Genomic DNA, 21,177 nt, shown 5'->3' on the forward strand with positions numbered 1-21,177 from the left:
GGTAGGCATGTTGATGGGGCTACGGATGACAGCCCCACGTCGAAGTTGAACTCTGAGGTCGTAGTGATCTCTCTGAGGATGCCAGGTCGATATATTGACGGGTCTATCATCCAGGCGAGTCTCATAACCGTCGGCAGTGACGTGGCCGACAGAAAGTGTTGATTAAAGGCGCTCCGTAAGGAAACCACTCGTCGTTTACAGAGAGAGGCGCTTGGGAGTCAGCAACCCAGGGTGAGAGTCACTCAAAGGTTGCAGTTTATAACTGGAAGGCCAGGGCCGGTGTCTTATTTCTATAAGACTTAAGTGTAGGAGGTGAACATATCTCTCTACTCCATTTTTTAAGTTTCCTGTCTGAGATCCCGAGGGATGCATTCCAATTGTCCAATTACAAAAAAGCTTCCTGCTCGTCCACTACTGCAATGGAGCTGACCGCTCAGACCAGACTGGGCCTTAAGCCGAAAGCCTGCCTTCTCAGGGAAGACTTCATTCTTGAATAATTTCATAATTTCATGTAATTTCCGTGTTATTACACAACGGGACATAGGACATTAGGCCATTTGCTGCAGTACATGTACAGTAGAAGTTGAGTAATTCTATTGCGGTTTCCATTCTCCCATTTGTTTCTCAGAGTATGAAGGGCTATAGCTGCTGGGTCTACTGATTTATGCATCAAGGCCAGATATAGAGTTGACCACTGATGTAATATTTACAACATCCCTGAATAGATAATTAAATGCAAGCTTTGAATTAGTGATGCTCTGTTTTGTCCAACATGTACTGCTCAGACTGCCTGCTGTTACTTTTGGCGGAGGGTGATCTTTTACAGTTTCAAGACTTTCTTCTGCTTCAGGCCTCTTATCCCTCTCTATGCCGCTTTTGTATACTTCACTTATTGGCATTCTTTTTTTGTATGACCATACAGTATCACTCCTTCTGGACGCTTGATTTATTCCCCCTTTTCTCTCTCTCTCTTTCCCTGTCGAATGAATTCCGTTTCTCTGCCAAGGAAATGGCATCTTGCTCTCTCTGATCTGACTGTCTCTTCATCTCTTTTCCCGTTTTATCTCTGCCCTCTCCTTGCTTTTCCTCACTTTCTCTAGTCTTTCTCTGCTCTCCTCTCACACCTCATCCCACTCATCTCTCTCTCTCTCTCTCTCTCTCTCTCTCTCTCTCTCTCTCTCTCTCTCTCTCTCTCTCTTTCTGTTCTGTTTATCTGGCTCCCTGGATGTGTGCCCTCAACCCTCTCACCGGTGAGCATGCTGTAAAGGTTGATGCTAATAATACTGAGGTCTTATTCAGACTCCCCACATTGCTGCCATACTTGTAAATACTATAAAGTTACTGTAGCTTCACTTGTAAATAATATACTTACCCCACGGCTAAGTAAACAGACTATAAAAACCTTATTCAGAGTTGATTCCCTGAATGGTGATGAGGCTAGCAAAGCACAACACAATGTACAATGTTTGGAAAATTATCGTTAAATTCAGGTTAGCCTTGGTTAAATGTTATTCTTGTATTGTTTAATTCAGGCCAAGGTGTCAGAAGTCACTTTGAAGTCAAAGTGTAATTTCGACATCTACAGGCAAGATCTCAAACTTAATGTATGCTCCGTTCCCTGTCACTTGCTGAAATGATGGCTTTCTTTTCGGAAAGCAACACTGTTCTACTATGGAAAATAAATTAGGCTTCAGTCTCGTCTTTGGCCTGAGATGATGTCTCATGTCATCTTGTTACTCATCTGACTTTCTTCCGTACTAGAGTAGTTCACCAGTCTCTTCCAAAATGTTTGCAGCAAGCCAGTTCACAGTAACCGACATACCTACAGTACCAGCCACAGATTTAGCAACATTTGGCTCGTGATGATTTCAGAGCTGTACTGTATGTTAAAACAGAAGTACCTTGACAATAACCATGAACACAATTGCTCAAATAATACTCAAACGCGATACTATTCGACCCTGACTGGCTGCGAAACCAATTTAAAAGCTAGCATTTGTTGCAACACTGCATCTATAATGATAGCCCATGCAGGATCAATGGGATCAATAGAGCCCGCAGGGAATTTAGGGGTTGACAACTGATGAGGTCTCATGGGATTTAATTCCACAGGCTCAACCCACAAACTAGAGCCCCGTAATAAGGTGACCTATGACCCTGAGCCGGCACATGAGGGAATATATTGACAGACAATTCTTTCCACTTCCTCCCAGGCTTAGCTAGAAGGCACTGCTCCACATGGGAGGAGGCAAGCGTGCAGTGGAGAGTGAGATGTGCCTACTTTTACTCATTTCAATACATTTAAAGTTCAGGAACCATGACATTCTCTACTTAACATTCACTAGCTGTGTACATTTGAGGACATGATATTGTGTAAGGATTTTGTAGAGCTTCGGTTGGAGAGTTTGGTTGATGAGGTGATCAATGCTGTAGGACCTGTTTTTTTTTTATTAGCTCATGGGAATACTTGTGTTCATCAATATTAATCAATGATAGAAAAAGCATTATATAAGCATATATTACATCTTAAATAATTCGAAAGATTCATGGTTCGATACCTGGCTCCGTCTGGGTTAATGTTGAAGTGTCCTTGAGCAAGACACTGAACCCCAACTGCTACCGATGAGCAGGTTGGTGTCTTACATGATTTCCTCTTCTAGTCAGTTTATGAATGTGTGTGAATTGGTGAATGTAAAGGAGTAACACACATCGTAAAGCACTTTTGGATAAAGGCACTATATAAACGCACCATTTACCATTTATGATGTTGTATTCAATGCAACATTTGCTGTCCATTACAGCATAATGCAAGCTTATTCAAATGCCAAGCATTAACAGTCAGATACGGTATCTGACCACATGCTAAGCTAACAAGCTAAATAATGACGTGAGCATTACGTCAGGCCGCAGCAGAGGTACAGGTCACTCCTGTGAATATATTTTGTAGAGAATCCTGTGAGATAAATGGCCAGGGAAAAGATGGTGTTGAGATATTCCAGAGTTATCTGTGGTAAAAAAGAGAGGTTTCCCTGCAGACAGTTAGCATGCCTCATGGTCGTGTGTGAGGCCTCAGTGTGAAAGCCACGATGCCGCTCATTGCCTTTCCTTATAATGGGCTGACGAGACGCCACACTCATTAACCACGTTTGGCGTTCAGTGTTGGTCAGTGTTTCTACAGATAAGTAACAGATAGCATTCATACTGTAGCTTTCTCAAGAAGCGTGTGCGTGCATTTGCATGCATGTTTATGTGATGGGGATCAGCATGGGAGTTCATACTGCTGTGAATGAACTCTTTCAGTGCCAAGAGTATTTTCATAAAGTACTCCCCCAGTGCCAGCAATTTGCGTCTTTTTTTTTTTTTTTTTTTTTGTAATTTTTCATTCAAATAAATGATCTGATTGGGTTTTTAAACCCATAATACAGTTCTACCAGTAGAGAGCAACAAATCGACACATTGATGACCTCGCTGGCTCACTCGCCCCCTCCCAAACAGGCTCACGTCATATCCGGTCATAACCGGATGTTGACATTTTCGACAATCGTTGATTGGGCTAAATTACGATGCGATACACGACTACGATGACTGATCGTCACCCAGACCAAAGAGAGTAGACGTGGACCTCTCCGTTCGCTTTTTATACCGTGTGAAAAACCGTGACTTTCCCTATTCTGGCCGAAAATCACCGGAGAAAAACAACGTGACCCGGAAATGATTTTTTTTTTTTTACATCCGGCTCCGGGTGAGTCTGAAGGAGTCAGGAAGCGAAAGTGATCATGAAAAATAAACAGAATAGCGCGACCACAGTCAAAAGTAAAAACTCGGGATTTCTCGTGCTGGCACGGAGGGTACTCGGGAAAAACTCGGGATATCTCGGGGCGTGGCACTGAGAGAGTTAAAAGTGTTTTTTATTTGTAATGTATTTAATATGTTGTCAGCCGACATCACTATAGGCGTGTTTCTCCATGTGTTTCTTTCCTCACAAATGGCTTCCCTCTCTTTTCACCTTACCTTTTATCTGTATCTTCCATTCCCTGTCTCTCTCTCTCTCTCTCTCTCTCTCTCTCTCTCTCTCTCTCTCTCTCTCTCTCTCTCTCTCTCTCTCTCTCTCTCTCTCTCTCTCTCTCCGCTCTCTCCTAGGGCTGTGTTTATGTTGGCTTACTCTACTTCCAGTCAACATTCAGAGTGATGGGAACTACCTCTGTCTGTTAGGGTTTCACCATCACTCTCCAGACACTGACCTGTGTGTGTGTGTGTGTGTGTGTGTGTGTGTGTGTGTGTGTGTGTGTGTGTGTGTGTGTGTGTGTGTGTGTGTGTGTGTGTGTGTGTGTGTGTGTGTGTGTGTGTGTGTGTGTGTGTGTGTGTGTGTGTGTGTGTGTGTGTGTGTGTGTGTGTGTGTGAATGGCTCGGGAACTGCATCTCCTTCTTTGGCAAAGCATCTCCAAAGAACACAAACACTGCCATTACTCCTAGCTCCTTCTTACCTCTTAAAGAATTTGATTTCTTATTTCTCCTTGGCTGGCTTTTGTAAGCCAGACCAAACATTGTGGCAGGCCATACTAGAATCATAGAACTCAATACATTAGAGTCCAATCGATACCATATTTTTGGGTCCGATGCCGATCTGGATTTTGTAGACCACTAGACCACTGACGTTTGACCGTTATTTTGTCAAAAAGTGCTACATCAATTGTAACCACTTTGAAAAACTTGGATTAGATTAAAGTTTCTATTTGAGAACATTAACTTATAAGCAAAACATTAAAAAAAAAAAAAGACAAAAAACGTTTTCAAATGTAAGTAAATTTCGATTTATGAAAAGATGATTTAACTTTAATTATACAATGAACTGCATCGTTTTGAGCTTGTAGATCTGCTACTTTTGAGAACTGTTGAAAATCTTTGAAAGCTACTCATGGGCTGCGTAATTGCTGATATCAATGTAAAGGAAAGTCAAATAATGGCCGATATATCGTCCAGATCGATATATCGGTCCTCTGGCTCTAAACTCAATACACAGACACGGTTCAGCCCTGAAGTAAGCCAGACTCTATTCTGTGTGGAATGTTGTAGCAGCAGACCTCTGCCCTGCAGACGACCAGTTAGATAACTGTCATTAAACTACTGGTTATTATGGTCAGGGATTTGGTCTCTGAAAAGCGGTTTCACTGTAGCCAAGTGTTTTTTTGCGTGTGTGTGTGTGTGCTGTATTATTTCCTCATTGGCATACCACTAGCGGTCATTTGGTGGCAAGACTACGTAATATTCTGTCTCTAACTGGAAGCCTAATAGCTGTGTTTGCAAGTTTAAGACTGCTTTACTGTGTTAGCAGTGACTTCCTCTGTGAGCGGTGTGGTGTAGTCACGCATCAGGTGTGAAATCAAACTGTACCAAAACACAGACGTTGACTGCTTTTTTATATATGTTTTATATATTATATGAAGTTATATCATTGAGTCATTGAGCATATAGCTCAACTATATAGTTATATCCATAAGAGAATTATTACAAAAGATAATGTTAACTTATATTTATTTGTCTCAGTCTCGGCCTCAGGTCTTAACACATTCCCTGCCAGAGGTTTTTTTTTATTTTACTTCCCCCAGTGCCAGTGTTTAATTTTTTTTTACACAGGAGCCGAGATACAGGATTTTAAAGTAATAAGTTAACCAAGGAGTGAATGGAGCTAGAAATCTTTGGATCGTGATATCTCTGGTTCTGTGTGGATAAATTGGAAAAAAATATATATATATATACTCGTGGATGGCAGTAAACGGGTGTATTTTTCATCAACGGTTATACTCGTGATTGGCAGGTAAAGTGTTAATGGGTTAAATAATAATCCCGCTCATGTTTCAGTAGCACAGGCGTAAACATATACAGCCTGTAGTGAGCATGGATGTACGCTCGACGCTCGTTGAAAAGACTAGGATGTGATGTCACTGTAATGCGACAGATTTTTTGAGATTCAACGTTGGCTATGCATATTTGTACAAACCATAATTTAGAAATTCCTGGGCCGCCCCAAGGCCCGGCACCGGTCCTGGGGACTGGGGATTTGGAACCTCTGGTTTAGAGTAATAGACAGGGTTTTAGCATCTTTTTCAAGGGCACTTCAGCAGGACATGTTGGGTCTGTGACCTCAAAGTGTCACAGGACAGTGTCTGGCAGGCCATCCTGTTGAATCCTACAGTACATGTCTCATATCCATGTTGAATGCTCCATGTCCTTACCCATGCTGAATCCTCTGTGTCCCGACTCCCATACCCATGAGTTTCTCTCAATGGGCCTGTCAGTGCAGCTGACAGTGTAGCAGAGAGAGAGAGAGAGGGACAGTGATCACAATCTGTCCTGATAGGCTGGGCTTTCCTGCGGGCAGCAGGGCTGAACAGAGGGCTGGAGCTGGGACTACAAGACAAGCACAATACAGTACAGTACAGGCAGTCATGAATCAGTAAACAGAAAACTCATTCTCTGTTTACACTGGAACTGGAACACTATAAAATTGAAGTTCATGAAGTACTCACTCACTCCTGGAGTGACAGGAGACTCCTGTTACTGAGCAAACATACAGCAATGATTACTATCAGGATATAGAACTTTTCAGACAAAACTTTTAGTTTTAATCAAAAAATATATAACTTACCGTACACTACTTTTAAATTGTATGTTATTAGAAGTGATATCTACTCGACCACCTGTTATTGGTTGACTAGGGTTCATGGCACTCCGTTCTTGCACTTTGAAAGTCACTCTGGATAAGAGTGTCTGCTAAATCTCAAAAGGGATCACGTTAGTAAAGATTGTGCAACATTGTGCATCATGACGTTACTTTTCATCATTCACAGGTGTAGACCGAATGGCATTAATTCATAAATTCACCATGTCCATGTACACAGTCCATTAACCCATTAAAACCAGGAAAGCATCTGTCATTTTACATTTGAGTTTTTCAATCATTTCAACCACTTTAACCATTATTTTATACTTTGATATAAATAATCGTGAAAATGTGTGCAAATCTTTGAATAGATATTTTTTAAAGCGAACATTTTTAAAGCAAAATATTTTTAGATGGGGGTCCGCGACCGAATGCATATCATTTTGGGGGTCCTTGACATGGAAAAGTTTGAGCACCACTGATATAGCAACATGCGTTTTTCAGAAAATGTTTAGGATTTAGAAGACACTTGTAGGGTCTATTAACCTCATTAATTGTCTCTCTCTCTTTCTCTCTGCTTTTGTCTCCAGGCGAGGAGGAAGGAGGTGTTCCTCCAGGAGCGTTACGGCCACTACAACCTGACAGACCCTTTCCTGGCCCTGCAAAGGGACTACGAGTGCGGGGTGCCGGGGGCTGACAAAGACCGGCGGGCCGTGGGTACAAGCCCCATGTCGGTGCTGGAGGCCGTCATGGCTCACTGCAGGAAGATGCAGGAGCGAATGTCAGCTCAGCTGGCAGCTGCTGAGAGCCGCCAGAAGAGGGTAGGTAACAAACCGGCGGGGTCGGGAGGGGTGGAGTGATGTGGGTGGGAGTGGTGGGGATGGGTGAAGAGTCATGTGGGGTGGGTTGGAAGGTCATAGAGGCAGAGTTTTGTTTTAAATGAGATTGAACTGAGTTGAATTGAGTTTACTGTATTGATCCTGTAAGGGCAATTGCATTTGTGAAGGCCTGACATCTATCGGTTGTGTGGACAAAAGTTTTGAGAATTATTTTGTAAGAGTAGGAGAATTATTTGCTAAATTTTTTAAATTAATTAAAAGTTTTACATACAGTAATACAAACCTTTTTTAGTTATGTTTATTTTACAAATTAATTTATTATTTACTTTGAAGAAAGCTCTGTTCAAAGAGTTTTTTGTATAAAACACCAGATGTGACCTGTTCACATAGCAAACAAATGGAACCTGAAGCCAAAAGTCACATTTATTTCTCAGAAATACAGTGTGTGTGCAATGCAGTATGTTGTATGCAAATGTCTGAATTCCTGCTGTGTATACTGTGTATATAGTGTGTGTGTGTGTGTGTGTGTGTGTGTGTGTGCATGTGCATGTGCGTGCGTGCTGCTGAGGTATCTCCACACATGTTCCAGTTGGCAAGCAGCTCAAATCTGTTATTATTACTGGGTTCAGGGACAGGACAGGGAATACAGTAGCACACACACACACACACACACACACACACACACACACACACACACACACACACACACACACACACACACACACACACACACACACACACACACACACACACACACACACACACACACACACACTATATATACACTTATCAACCTACATTCACATCACTCTGCAAACGTCTCATCCATACACCTGTGGTTTTTCACACTCACCACTCATCAGGTACATCCCAGAGAGTGCACTGTATGTATGTGCTGCTAGTAACAGATGGGGAGAGAGAGAGAGAGAGAGAGAGAGAAAGAGAGAGAGTGAGTGAGTGAGTGACTCACTCAGAGAGAGAGAGAGAGAGAGAGAGAGAGAGAACGAGAGAGAGAACGAGAGAGAGAGAATAAGTAGGCCACAGCAGACATCTGGCTGCCTGGTAAATCACTGCCCCGTAATCCTACAGAGATGAGGCTCACACACATTTTCTATGACACACAGACACACACACACCACACACACACACACACACACACACACACACACACACACACACACACACACACACACACACACACACACACACACACACACACACACACACACACACACACACACACACTGCAGGGAGGGATAGCAGGAGTAAGAATCAGTTGTTATGACAGTAAATCTTGTGTTGGCAGAGACACATAATCCTACTCTCAGTTGGAGGAATATGTATTGCTGTTTTGATAAGCATGAAAACAGCAAGAAATCAGTAATATCCCTTTGGAAATTAGATGTGTTTTTTGCGTGATCTAAAAAAACATTCTGTGTAAACTGACAGCCCTGATAAACTTTGGTGTGTGAGAGGCATGACAGGTACAACAAAACATCAGACTGCATGTGCAGAGACTGCACTAGTCTCTCAAACCTCACAACTCTTCCCCAATCTTCAAATGCTTCAGAGTTTTGTAATTCCACCTCGTTAAAGGTCTGCACAGGAAGCTGTCACCTGTTTGTGAGAAAGAAAAATTTCTCACAAAATTTTAAAATGTACATTTCTGCTAAGCAGCAGGCTAGATAGACTTCGACTAATGTTATCTTATTTACGCGACTGCAAAGGTGAAACACAAGTGGGGGAGGACGGAAATCCGCTATTATTTTCTGCAGATTTTGTTAGGCGAAAGCATTAGAAAATTGTGAGCCAACAAGTCTGTCTCGAGAGACTATAACATATTAATTAAGAGATTTTAATCCATATGCTCCCAGTCATTCAGTAAATAACACCTGCTATGGAAGCCTCTGGCAACCAATAGCAGGGCTACTGCAAACACATCTAATGAAGCACTGAGTACATTCACACATGCACATTAATATTGGATACATAATATATCACCAGAGAAGGGATGTATCCATCTACACGTGTGTGTGTGTGTGTGTGTGTGTGTGTGTGTGTGTGTGTGTGTGTGTGTGTGTGTGTGTGTGTGTGTGTGTGTGTGTGTGTGTGTGTGTGTGTGTGTGTGTTAGAGATGCGCGGATGGCTTTTTTTGTCACCCAAATCCGCGTTAACAAGTTCATTATCCATCCGCCATCCACCCGCGGTACTTATATCATCCTATTTATAGATCCGCACCAACCGCACCAAATAATTGTTATTTTCCTGACGTTAGTTTTCTTATAAACAGTGTTACTCACCACTGTCGCGATGCAGTGACTGTATACAATCCACAACCATGGTAACAACAAGCGCACGTCTTCATTAAGTTACTTTCGCTTTCAACCACTTTGTTGCCATGTCGGCTTTTTATAAGCTTTTTATAAGCGACTTTTAAAATAATAAACTTTATTTATATAGCACCTTTCATGACATAAATGCAGCTCAAAGTGCTTTACAGAAAAAGAAAGAAAAAGTGAAAACAAAACACAGAGCAAAAACTGCTCTGTGTTGCGACTTTTGGGCTTGTTTGGCACTTGTTTTGGGCTTGTTTTCATAGACCTGGCTACTTATTTCTCTCCCAACCTGGCAACACTGGCTGCCTGTAAAGCAACATGTCGTGAGCGGCTATTTTTTGCCTGGTGTAAAATGACGTAATATTAAAATACTACAAACGCACACACGGTGAAATTTAGTGCTTTTTAAAAGCTATTATAGGCCTATAGATTGATATCATTAATTTAATTCCCGCATTATTTCACCCGCGGTTTATCCAATATGAATTAATAATTATATTTGATTGACCCAAATCCACCCAAACTGCGGTTAACTGCGGCAACCGCGGCTAAAACCGCGATCCGCGCATCTCTAGTGTGTGTGTATGTGTTTGTGTGTGCCTGTCCCGGGCATAACTTGTGCACCGGTTGACTTCAAACCTGCCGTGTGTACCGCCAATGACCCGGGGATGGTTTTGCCGAGTTGGAATTTGGTCATACCAGTGGCTGTCCATAACCAGTGTTGGAACTAACGCGTTATTTATTTTATTTAGTACCAGAGAATCCAGAAAAATGTAATCATACAACTTACAAATGACAAAAAAACGAGGAATACTGCAAATAGCCGATCTACAAGCTAGATTTGAAATTCTTCTACAATGATTAAATCCATCTAATGAACTTGGGTCTTACGTCACCACTTTTCTCCCTACCTGCTCTTTACTGTCTGTCTCTCTTCTACGCTGTCTAATTAAGGTTTTCAAAATATTCCTGTTGTTTAACAGGGAACCTTCTGGTTGCTGGGTAGACCCCATTTGAACTGGGTTTCCGTTGCTATCTTTATCCCGTTTTATTTTTCTCCACGTGTCATCTTTGCTGTGAGTAAAGCCACTGAATTATCCATGAGATCTTAGGGAAAGCTGGAAGCAGACTCAGAACCCCCCCCCCACACACACACACACACACACACTCACACACGCAGGCACGCACGCAGGTAGGCAGGCACGCACGCACGCACGCACGCACACGCACGCACACACACACACACACACACACACACACGTGCCCTACCCCATGAATGAATCATGAAGTTGAAGACAAGAGCCCAATCTGGAACAAAGCAGTCAACACCAGGAGAGAAAACATTGGTTATTGTTGGCTTTGTGGGTAAACATAGGTGTTGTTTTGGGAGACTGCAATTTTTTTCTTTTCAAGTGAGGTCATGACCGCAGGAGCTGAAATACTTCCCTCTCAAAATAGCTTTTGGGGCTCTCTCGCCCTCTCTCTCATTTTCTCTCCTGTTCTTCACAGTAGCTAGCTTGCCGGCTAACTTCCTCGGGAGCTGGCTAGCTCCCTAGTTCCCTCCCAAGTAAGCTTACTATCACCTTACTCTCAGCAGGATTTAAAAAAATGTGTCCATGCACTTATCCTCAGTAGACTGACTCCCTAAAAAATCTATCAGACAGCTGCAGTTGATTCAGAACGCTGCTGCTTAAGTCCTTACTAATACCAAGAAAGTGAATCATATCCCTTCAGTTCTCAGATCATTGCACTGGCCCTGTCTTTCAAAGAATGTATTAAAAGAAATACTACTGTTCACTTGGTTTATAAAGCATTGAATGGTTTAGGACCAAAACATCTCTAATCTTGTAATACATCATGAACAACCTACCCATAGTCAAATTTAACATTTTTATGGGCCACATATCTGAAACACACTCCCAGAAAGGGAATGTCACTAGTTTGGGTCCCAGGCAAACGTCTAATTTCTCTTTTGGGTCTCGAGCTAAAAGGTTTGGGAACCACTGCTCTACAGTCCCTCCATTCGATGAACCTAAAGGCTGTGACACAAAAGTGGTGACAGTGCTTTCAACTGTGGCTCTAGTCACATGGGAAAGCTGTCACTGGAGATAAGTTGTGGATTTGTTTGAAATTGAAAATTGCTGTAAACTGTTTTAAATTTTTTAAATATTCAACGTTTTCACATTATGTTTTTCAATGGAGGTGGTATTGGATTGTATTGGGGTGGTGTTGGGGGTTGGGAACAGTTGTTTTATTGAAGCGGTCTGTGATATCAGCTCGATTGTTTGAGGCTTGTTAGTGCGACAGGGAGCAGGCAGTTGGGTGGAAAGGCTGCTAAGCCCTGTTGGCCTCTGTACTGCCAACACAAAACTAACAATAGCTGTCCCGCTCCAAATATATTGTCAGGGGGCGGACAAGTCATCGAAATCCAATCATATGTATTGCAAAGCACTGTGAATAGATAAACTGCCCGCCCCGTTACGTTACCCAACCCCCCCCCCCCCCCTGTGTTGTGTCTTGTCTATCTAATGATCTAAATGATACATTTATCTTTACCCTGTCTGTTCATTTGACTGCCTGTCTGTCTTCCTGTCTATAATTGTTTACTGTATAAATGAGGACTATATTAGCTTTGACTTTTGCTTCACTGTCTAATGTAAGATGGACGAACATGCAAACAGAATGCAAATGTACCCGCTTTCAATTTGATCCTGAGGAGAGATAATGCTCAAAATGGTCTCCTCCTATCTCATCACAATCTGAGTCTGCCTTTCCCTTTTGCATCTGGGTCTGGTGCATGTATGGATTAGTGTGTCTAATGAAGCTGACTGAGAGTGGTAGATATTTATGTCCTAATGAACAAATGGGCAGAACAGAGAGAGAGAGTGCACTTTTCTATTCATCAAGAAAAGTGTATTGATTTCCTTACCAGTGTGTATGGTGAGCTAAGCTGCATCTAATGCCCAGAGACGGCAAAGTGGTTTGTTTCTGGAACCCACGTCGTTTACCACCTGCTGTCTCAGAATTGCATCCTGCCAGGCCATTCCTCCTGTGTAGCTCCCTTATGTTGTCTCCACATGACACTTCCTACTGCCTGTCTCAACAAATAACATAGTTGAGACCACAGTCTGTCTGCTCAACTTTATACAAAAAAATAAAATAATAATCTCACTTACACTAGTGGAGACTCAATCCTTCAGACCAGTGCTTCTTCTCAAACATTTTCATGTCAAGATGTTGTGCCAGGAACCCTCATAAGATATGGCAAGATTTTTTAAATAATTTTCAAAAATGCACTGGGCTCAAATGTTTAAACTGTTCCTTGTTTAGCTGGGGACCCCCTCAATGACCCCGGTGGGTCCCCGAACCCCACTTTGAGAACCAGTGCTGCAGACAATGTGCTGCCCTAACAGACTAAGCTGATCAATGGATATATGGTCTTTGATGCACATGATGCATTACAGGAATTGGTCCAGCAGTATATCACAGACGAGAAGGGGGGGGGGGGTGCTGGGGTGTGTGAGTGATGTGTGTGTGTGTGTGTGTGTGTGTGTGTGTGTGTGTGTGTGTGTGTGTGTGTGTGTGTGTGTGTGTGTGTGTGTGTGTGTGTGTGTGTGTGTGTGTGTGTGTGTGTGTGTGTGTGTGTGTGTGAAATATAGGCTCATACTGCACATGATAGCTCACATACTGTACACGTAAAATGAGTGGAGTGTGTGTATCTTTGCTGGTGAGATTGATGGGTAAATGCTGTATATTGAAAATGAAAATGCTGATATGTGTGGGAGCTGCACTGTGTGTGTGTGTGTGTGTGTGTGTGTGTGTGTGTGTGTGTGTGTGTGTGCGTGCACATGTACATTTCTTTTCTTTTCTGTGATTGTGTATGTGTGTTGTGTCTGTGTGTGTGTGTGTGTGTGTGTGCGTGTGTGTCTGTGTTTCATGTAATTACATACAAGCAGAAAAATAGAAGGACTAAATCTGTTTTATTTATTACTTGAAACACATAATAGGTGTTCATAACTGATACACACCTTATGGTGCCTGCCTTTGAGGCTGTGTGTTAGGCCTAATGCCGCATATCCCGCATATCAAGTGTGCGTCAGATACTTGAACCCATATTCAAATCTATTTTTGGCCTGATGGTGTTTATACTTGCATTTATGCATGCCTCTCCACTCTCTCTGGGTGGGAAATTAGCACCAGTCACCAGCCAAACATTGGCCAATTATAACTGTGGCTGGTATGGTTGTCTCTTCTATTCTTTCTATTCACATTTTTTGTTGTTACTGAGCAACAGTTAATAGTTACAGGCAATATTCCTGATCTGCTGAATGTCTGTCTCTGCCTTCCCCCCAACATTGCGATTTGCAGAATAAAAGGTTGTTTAAACTGAATGTTTTTGTATTACTGTTGTAAGGTGGCTTTCATAATAATCTGACAAATAGAAACGTTAGGATTCAGGAAAGAAAATCAGCAAAGTTTCCCTTAAACACTTAAACCTATACAGTATACTTTATTTATCGGAGTCCCCCCAGGGATCTATAATAGCCCCCCTCCTTTTCCCCCTCTACACCAAATAATACTGTAACTCACTGTTAAAAAATTTAAAAATCTACAAACGCGTTGCAATGCAATGCGTTGTGAGCTTAAGCTCTGCTATTTACGCTGAGTGTTTACCCCAGAATAGGGATGCTAGGGTTCATGTGGTTAATGAAAGTCCTCTCCTCTACCTCCCCCTTTCTCTCCCCTCAGCTTGAGATGGAGAAGCTGCAGCTCCAGAGCCTGGAACAGGAGCACCGCAAGCTGACGGCTCAACTGAAGGACGAGCGCGAGAAGAACAAGCACATCGTCATGATGCTGGTGCGCGAGTGCAAGCAGCTGGCCACCCGCGTGGTGGAGGAGTCCCAGCGGTTCGACGAGCTCCAGGCACGCCTCGACGAGGAGGGCCGGGCCTCTGGCGTCCTGCGGGAAGAGCTCGGTACCGAGCGCCAGCGCAGTCAGCAGATGGAGGCCAAGATGGAGAAACAGCTGTCTGAGTTTGACACGGAGCGCGAGCAGCTGCGTGCCAGGCTGGGCCGCGAGGAGGCCGAGAGCCAAAGCCTCCGCCGGCAGGTGGAGCAGCTCAGGACTGTACAGTCGGCCCCTTCCCCGGCCGGCAGTGCCGCCGCTGCCGTCCAGCAGCCTGCTAGTTCTGCCGGAGCGGAGCCTAGCACACCGCCCAAACCTACACCTACACCTACACCCAAATCCCTAGTCTCTGTCGCAGTGGCCACAGAACCTGTCAGCTCTCGGACGGCGTCCTGCCAGACGGACTTGCCCCCTGCTGAGGTGGAGGGTCTTCCCAAGAAGACCCCTCTCACCATTCCCGTCAAACCCGCCCCGGCCAACTACGTGGGCCTGAGCCTGCCCAAGACGGGTGGCCGGGGCGGCGTCCACAGTGGCTCTGGAGGACTGGCCCCTCAGACGGAGAATGGCTCCGAGGGCCAGCCGCTACACGGCGTGCCCAGCGGGGTGAGCCCGCGCGTCCAGGCCGCCCGCTACAAGTTCCAGGAACAGGACCAAAATGGCACAGCCAACCAGAGCCCACCGGCCCGTGACCTTTCGCCCACCAACCGCGACAACTTTGCCGCCAAGCAGCAGGCTCGCCACACGGTCACGCAGGTCCTCTCGCGCTTCACTAGCCCTCCGGCGGGGGGCGCGGGGTCCCTGCGTCCGGGCCTGCCACACTCTGCCTCGGAAGGAGGCCCCTTCCCCGGCCGCCTGAGCCACCCCATCGGCCTCAAGTCGCCTACCGTGGCCAGGATCGACCGGGGCAACCCGCCCCCCATCCCACCCAAAAAGCCTGGGCTCTCCCAGACCCCCTCCACCCCTCACCCGCCCATCAAAATGGTGGGGGAAGGTGGCCGCTCCCAAGGGGCGGGGCTAAAACCGGCCACGCCCCAGCTGCCTCCCAAACCCACCCTGGACATGGTCCCAGCCCTGACGGCGTCTCAGGTGGGTGCCTGCCCCCTCTCCCCCTCCTCCTCCACAGTGGGAGGGTCCATCGGGGACCCTCAGCAGCACCCGGCAGCAGCAGCATGTGCAGAGTGCCCCCTCCCCATCATCAGCCCCACCACTGTCAGTAGCCCCTCCATAAACCCCTCTCCCTCCCCCTCATTCCCCACCGCCTCCTCCTCCTCTTCCCCCTCCTCCTCGGCTAGCGCTCCATCCTCCCGTAGCTCGCGCGCCCCAGCAGACATCCCCCTGGCAACAGCATCAGGTAAAGGGGCATCACGCTCCCTCATTCTCCCTCCCAATTTTCTGCCTCCTCTTCTTGGCTACACTTGTTCTTCTTGTAATACTAGGTTCTGAGCGAGCCTAGCCCAGCGTAGCCTAGCTCAGTGGCGCTGTCAGGTCACAGGGAACTAGGGGTGTGCCGATACACTAATTTCACCAAACGATACGATACGATATTTGGCTCACAACTTCGATACGATTTCGATACGATACGATACGCACTTTTTTATTATGAAAATATATGGGGGAGAAAAAATGCAAACAAATAATTCTGTTTTTGCATTATTCAGACGCAAACTTGTAGCTTTTCAGCTACAATAGCCGTTTTGAATCCAAATAGGGCAATAGTGTGACACCTGACCCGAAAAAAAACAAAATGTTGTCACCCTTTTCACCTCAGGGCTGTTTGCATGCCTGATTATTATTATTGTAAAAAAAAAAAAAAAAAAATTTTTTTTTTTTTTACGATATTTTTTTTCCCCAAAACGATACATATCGTCACGAAAACGTATCGCGATATATCGCGGGACGATATATCGGCACACCCCTACAGGGAACCTCTCCCAACCACAGGAATGCAGAGCAGAGTAACACATGGCTCCATTATGTTTACCTCAGAGACTCTGTCCCTAACCTTAGGCTACCTCTTGAGATACGATCTCTCTCTCTCCCTCTCTCTCTCTCTCCCTCTCTTTCTCTCTCTCTCTCTCTCTCTCCTCTCTCTCTCCTCTCTCCTCTCTCTCTCTTTCTCGCTGTCTCCTTAATAGCTGTCTCCCTCTTGGCGCCTGTCATCTCCCATGTTGTCACATTAGTTGCAGTAGCAGTATCAGTATGAACAGCCGTCATATGCAGTAACATGTAAAGTATAGCTAACATGTCAGTGAGAGAAGCTAGGCTAACTTAGCCCACAGGAACGCTCCAAGGTTACATGAGACACACATTATGCCCCCCACCACCCCCTTCTTTCTGTACAGATGGGTGTGTGGTCTTCCCTACCAGTAACCCCTGTCCTCTCTGAAGCTGATGCCAGAGGCTGCTCTCTCCTACCCTTCCCTCTTCCAAATTACCCACAGCATGCTGCGGCCACTGTTACACTTCCTGCGTGCACGCTTCCTATTTCCTGTTTGTGATTCCATTAACACCTCCAATTCACCCAAGTCCATTCTTCTTCCTGTGTCATCTACTGTATGACATTCTGTAAGCATTGTACAGTATGTCATGTGCTATCAGTTCTGCTATGATGTGTTCCTGATGCTATAGTATGCTGGGTTAATACTAAGTATGTTAACTACGAATGGAAATGTGTTTGAACTAAAGACATTTGCATTTCATGCTTAAATTTCACATGACTGTCACTGTACATGAGGTCACATGATGGGTTAATAAGGTGACATGCTCTTGTACAAAGATAGGCCTGGTTTTTATTCGACCATTGCCGACTACTTTCTCTTTCCTCTCTTTTTTCTCTCTCCCCGATTTAGTCGTTGCCAATCCCCCCACGTGTATAGTCCCTACCTGCTGGTCTTGGGTAGGTTGTAGATAGCCACAGGTCTCCTCCTCCATTTAATGTACAATTAATTGTCACACAAATAATTGCGATTAATTATTTACTTTTGGTGCTATTTCCACTATTTCTGAAAATGTATGAACATTTTTTTTTTTTCAACAACAACGAAACGATAATGCAAAATAATTGTGATTATCTCAAATAATCGCTATTAGGCGATTATGTAATAATTGTGATAGGGTTAGGAGTCGCAAGTGCTGTCACAGAGATTGACCTCCCCTGCCGGCTTCAAACCCACGGACACAGCCAATTGTGTTTGTTGGAACACCCGGCCAAGCCAGGCGTTCCAAGCCTTGGAGGAATCACCTTCAGTCTTCAGCTCTCTATGCCCTAACATAGACAGGCATTTCTGGAAGTGTAATTACCTGCGTCCTTGAGATCCTGAAATGCACCGTCTCCTTCCCTGTACCTTCTGTCCTCTCGTTCTCAGCTCCGCTCTCTTCTTTCCTCAGTCTTTCTGACAAGGCTGTGTTCTGACGGTTTTTCCGCTTTCGAACCCACACACTTTTAACCTCCTCACCTCCAATTAACACCAGAGCCTCCCCTCAGAATCCTGGGGGCTTAACAAGAGACTTTACCCTGTAGCCCTCTCTACTGTTAGCAAATTGCTTCTCAATAAAGTAGAGTCTGATTTAGTCAGTAGCATTAGCTAGGGATCTGGGTGTAGTAATAAGGGTCTATTCCATTACTATTACTGTTCTTCTCTTCACCTTTTTTGTATTTGTATTTTCTGCCTTCATAAACTGACATTAATTAATAATACTAAATTCAGTGTGCATGGACAGGTTTAATTCACTGGTATTAATATATTGTACTGTATAGAGATTGATGATTGGATAAATGCAAGTGTTGATGTATGAATGGCTGAGCTGTCATCAGTGTTGGACGGTGAGCGGAGCCCTGGTCCTCGCTTGGCACCCGAGTTCAACCTGTTATCACCTTAAATGAATGCCAAAGTCACCCAGGTTTGCAGCGTGTGCCAGAACAAATGTGTCACCTTGGTTTGCCAGGCCACCTGACCTGGTTGACTCTAACTGTTAATCCCTACAAAGTTGAGAGTATTTTTACCCTTTGCAGTAAATTGTTTTGTGTAACAGTTATTTATACTTTTCTAAACAGAGCATGCTTAATTGATTTCCTCAGAACAACCATAAAAACGCGTGAATTTGTATATTGTTCCATTCTTACACTCTTAAATTAATGTTCAGGATCACAGTTGCACATGAAAGCATATATATATTGTATACAGTATATATATATATATGCTGTATATATAGATTCTATAGATATAGATATACCATGTGCTGTAGTGTATGGATAATCCAGTGGATAACCCAATGCTTCATATGATCCCATTGCTGGGTGGGACAGTGCTTTACTGCATGGAACTCAAGTGTGTTCTCTCTTTCGCCCCCCTTGTCCGCCAACCATCGCCATCTCGCTTCCCCCGCCTTCAGCGGTTCTAGAAGAATTCCATCGCCTCCTTATTCTCCTTCATCCTCCTTCTCTTTTAATCCTCACCCTCCCTATACCTCTCTCTGCTCCCCCTCGCTCCTCCCTCCAGGCTGGTGTACCTCCGTAGTCTCTCCTCTAGCTGGCGGTGGGCCTGCTGCCCTGGACGGCGGGCGCCCCCTGCTCCTCCAAGCTGCTTCCCAGGGAAACGTCACTTTATTGTCAATGCTGCTTAACCAACCTGACCCGACCACCACCAACACAACTATGACTACCAACACCATGGACAACAAGCCCAGTCATCTTGACCAACAACAACAACAACAACAACAACAACAACAACAACAACAACAACTTCTCGTCCATCAAACCTCTGCCTTGTTTGCTGCTGCTCAGAACGGATACACAGGTACCTGATGGCAGCAGCTGACACTAATGATTATTGTCCCGCAATTGTTTAATTTGTTGATTATTTTTCTGATTGCCGTATTTGAATAATGTATACCATAAAATGACATTAAAATAAAGTTATAAAGTACTAAATGATGATGATTCATAGAGCTGATCTCAAGGTACAGTGTCTGACCCCAAACCAACATCTTGAATTTGCTTGATACATATACCCAGCAGTTAAACAGTCAAACATTAGATTTCATTGTGTAATATAGAACAAAGACAAGCGTTCACATTAATACAAGTTGTAAAATTTCACATATTAGAAAAATATACATGATACATCACTAAACTGATTATCCGATTACTAAAATGCCATTTTAGAAACTTTCTGTCGATCGATTATTCCATCAATTGTTTCACCCTTAAAGAGCAGAGCTGTCTTGAAAAAGACTCTCAGGGAATAATTGAATGAATGAACTGGGGTCATCAGAAAAAAAGACTGGGGCATTATCGCCTCTTCATCCCACATCTTGTTCCCTTGCTCTCTTGATTTAAAAGATTTAAAGGTCCTAGCGCTGCACAGAAATGAGGCATTGTATAAATGATTTCACAATTCCTGTTTGCTGTCAGCCCTCCAACACCATTGGCATGTCCTTTGTAACCTGCCAATCTCCGATCATTCCATGACATGTTTGATTGCTTGATTGATTGACAAATGTGTGCAAGGATTGCCCAAAGCGATGGATTGACTGACATCTATAAATATACCAATATTGATTGATAGTTTAAATAAAAATTTACTGCTACTAAATATTTGAAGCTGGATTGACCATTGTGAGAATAAGTACTACATTGCTAGTTTTAGGATCCAGCGCTCACGGTTTAGCTTGGGCACTATTTGACAGAAATTGCCACAAAGGTTAAAACAGCCAAATTAGACTAAATTATTAGCAAGTATAATCCATCCCACTAAGGGTCTGTAGTGTCATGGGCTGTGTCTTATCCCATCTGTCTGTTCTCTCAAGACTAGGAAACATGCATGACTGTGTGTTACATACACACACACACACACACACACACACACACACACACACACACACACACACACACACACACACACACACACTCTCTCTCTCTCTCTCTCTCTCTCTCTCTCTCTCTCTCTCTCTCTCTCTCTCTCTCTCTCTCTCTCTCTCTCTCTCTCTCTCTCTCTCTCTCACTCTCTCACTCTCTCACTCTCTCTCACACACACACACACACACACACACACACACACACCTGATCCCTGCTGAGATGTTTGGTTGTACTGTCAGTCAAGAGGCATTGATCCATGAACAGCCCTAATACATGTGAAGGACAGGCAGAATTCAGAAGCACACGCACCAGGGAAGCAGAAGCACTAAGAGGACAGTGAAGGAGTGTGCACGATGCATACTAATGTATGCACTCATACACACATGCGTGCGCACACACACACACACACACACACACACACACACACACACACACACACACACACACACACACACACACACACACACACACACACACACACACTGTACGTGCACTTATGCATGGAGACACACATCTAATTGAACTGTGTATGTCCAGCAGCAATTTCATTCTGTTTCCTGTCTTTCTCTCTCCCTCGCC

The 21,177-nt window shown here is 44.2% G+C and overlaps 1 protein-coding gene across 1 annotated transcript in view; it reads left to right on the plus strand.

The window, feature by feature from the left end:
- cttnbp2 (cortactin binding protein 2) overlaps window positions 1–21,177 on the plus strand; it is a 97,267-nt gene that overhangs the window by 37,157 nt on the left and 38,933 nt on the right. Inside the window, exons 3-5 of the mRNA XM_080437623.1 lie at window positions 7,252–7,482; window positions 14,586–16,092; window positions 19,241–19,537. Of these exons, the coding sequence (XP_080293749.1) occupies window positions 7,252–7,482; window positions 14,586–16,092; window positions 19,241–19,537 (2,035 nt within the window). The remainder of the gene's footprint in view (window positions 1–7,251; window positions 7,483–14,585; window positions 16,093–19,240; window positions 19,538–21,177) is intronic.

This window comes from Gymnoscopelus braueri, assembly GCF_963280865.1.
Source record: "Gymnoscopelus braueri genome assembly, chromosome: 9".
NCBI lineage: Eukaryota > Metazoa > Chordata > Actinopteri > Myctophiformes > Myctophidae > Gymnoscopelus > Gymnoscopelus braueri.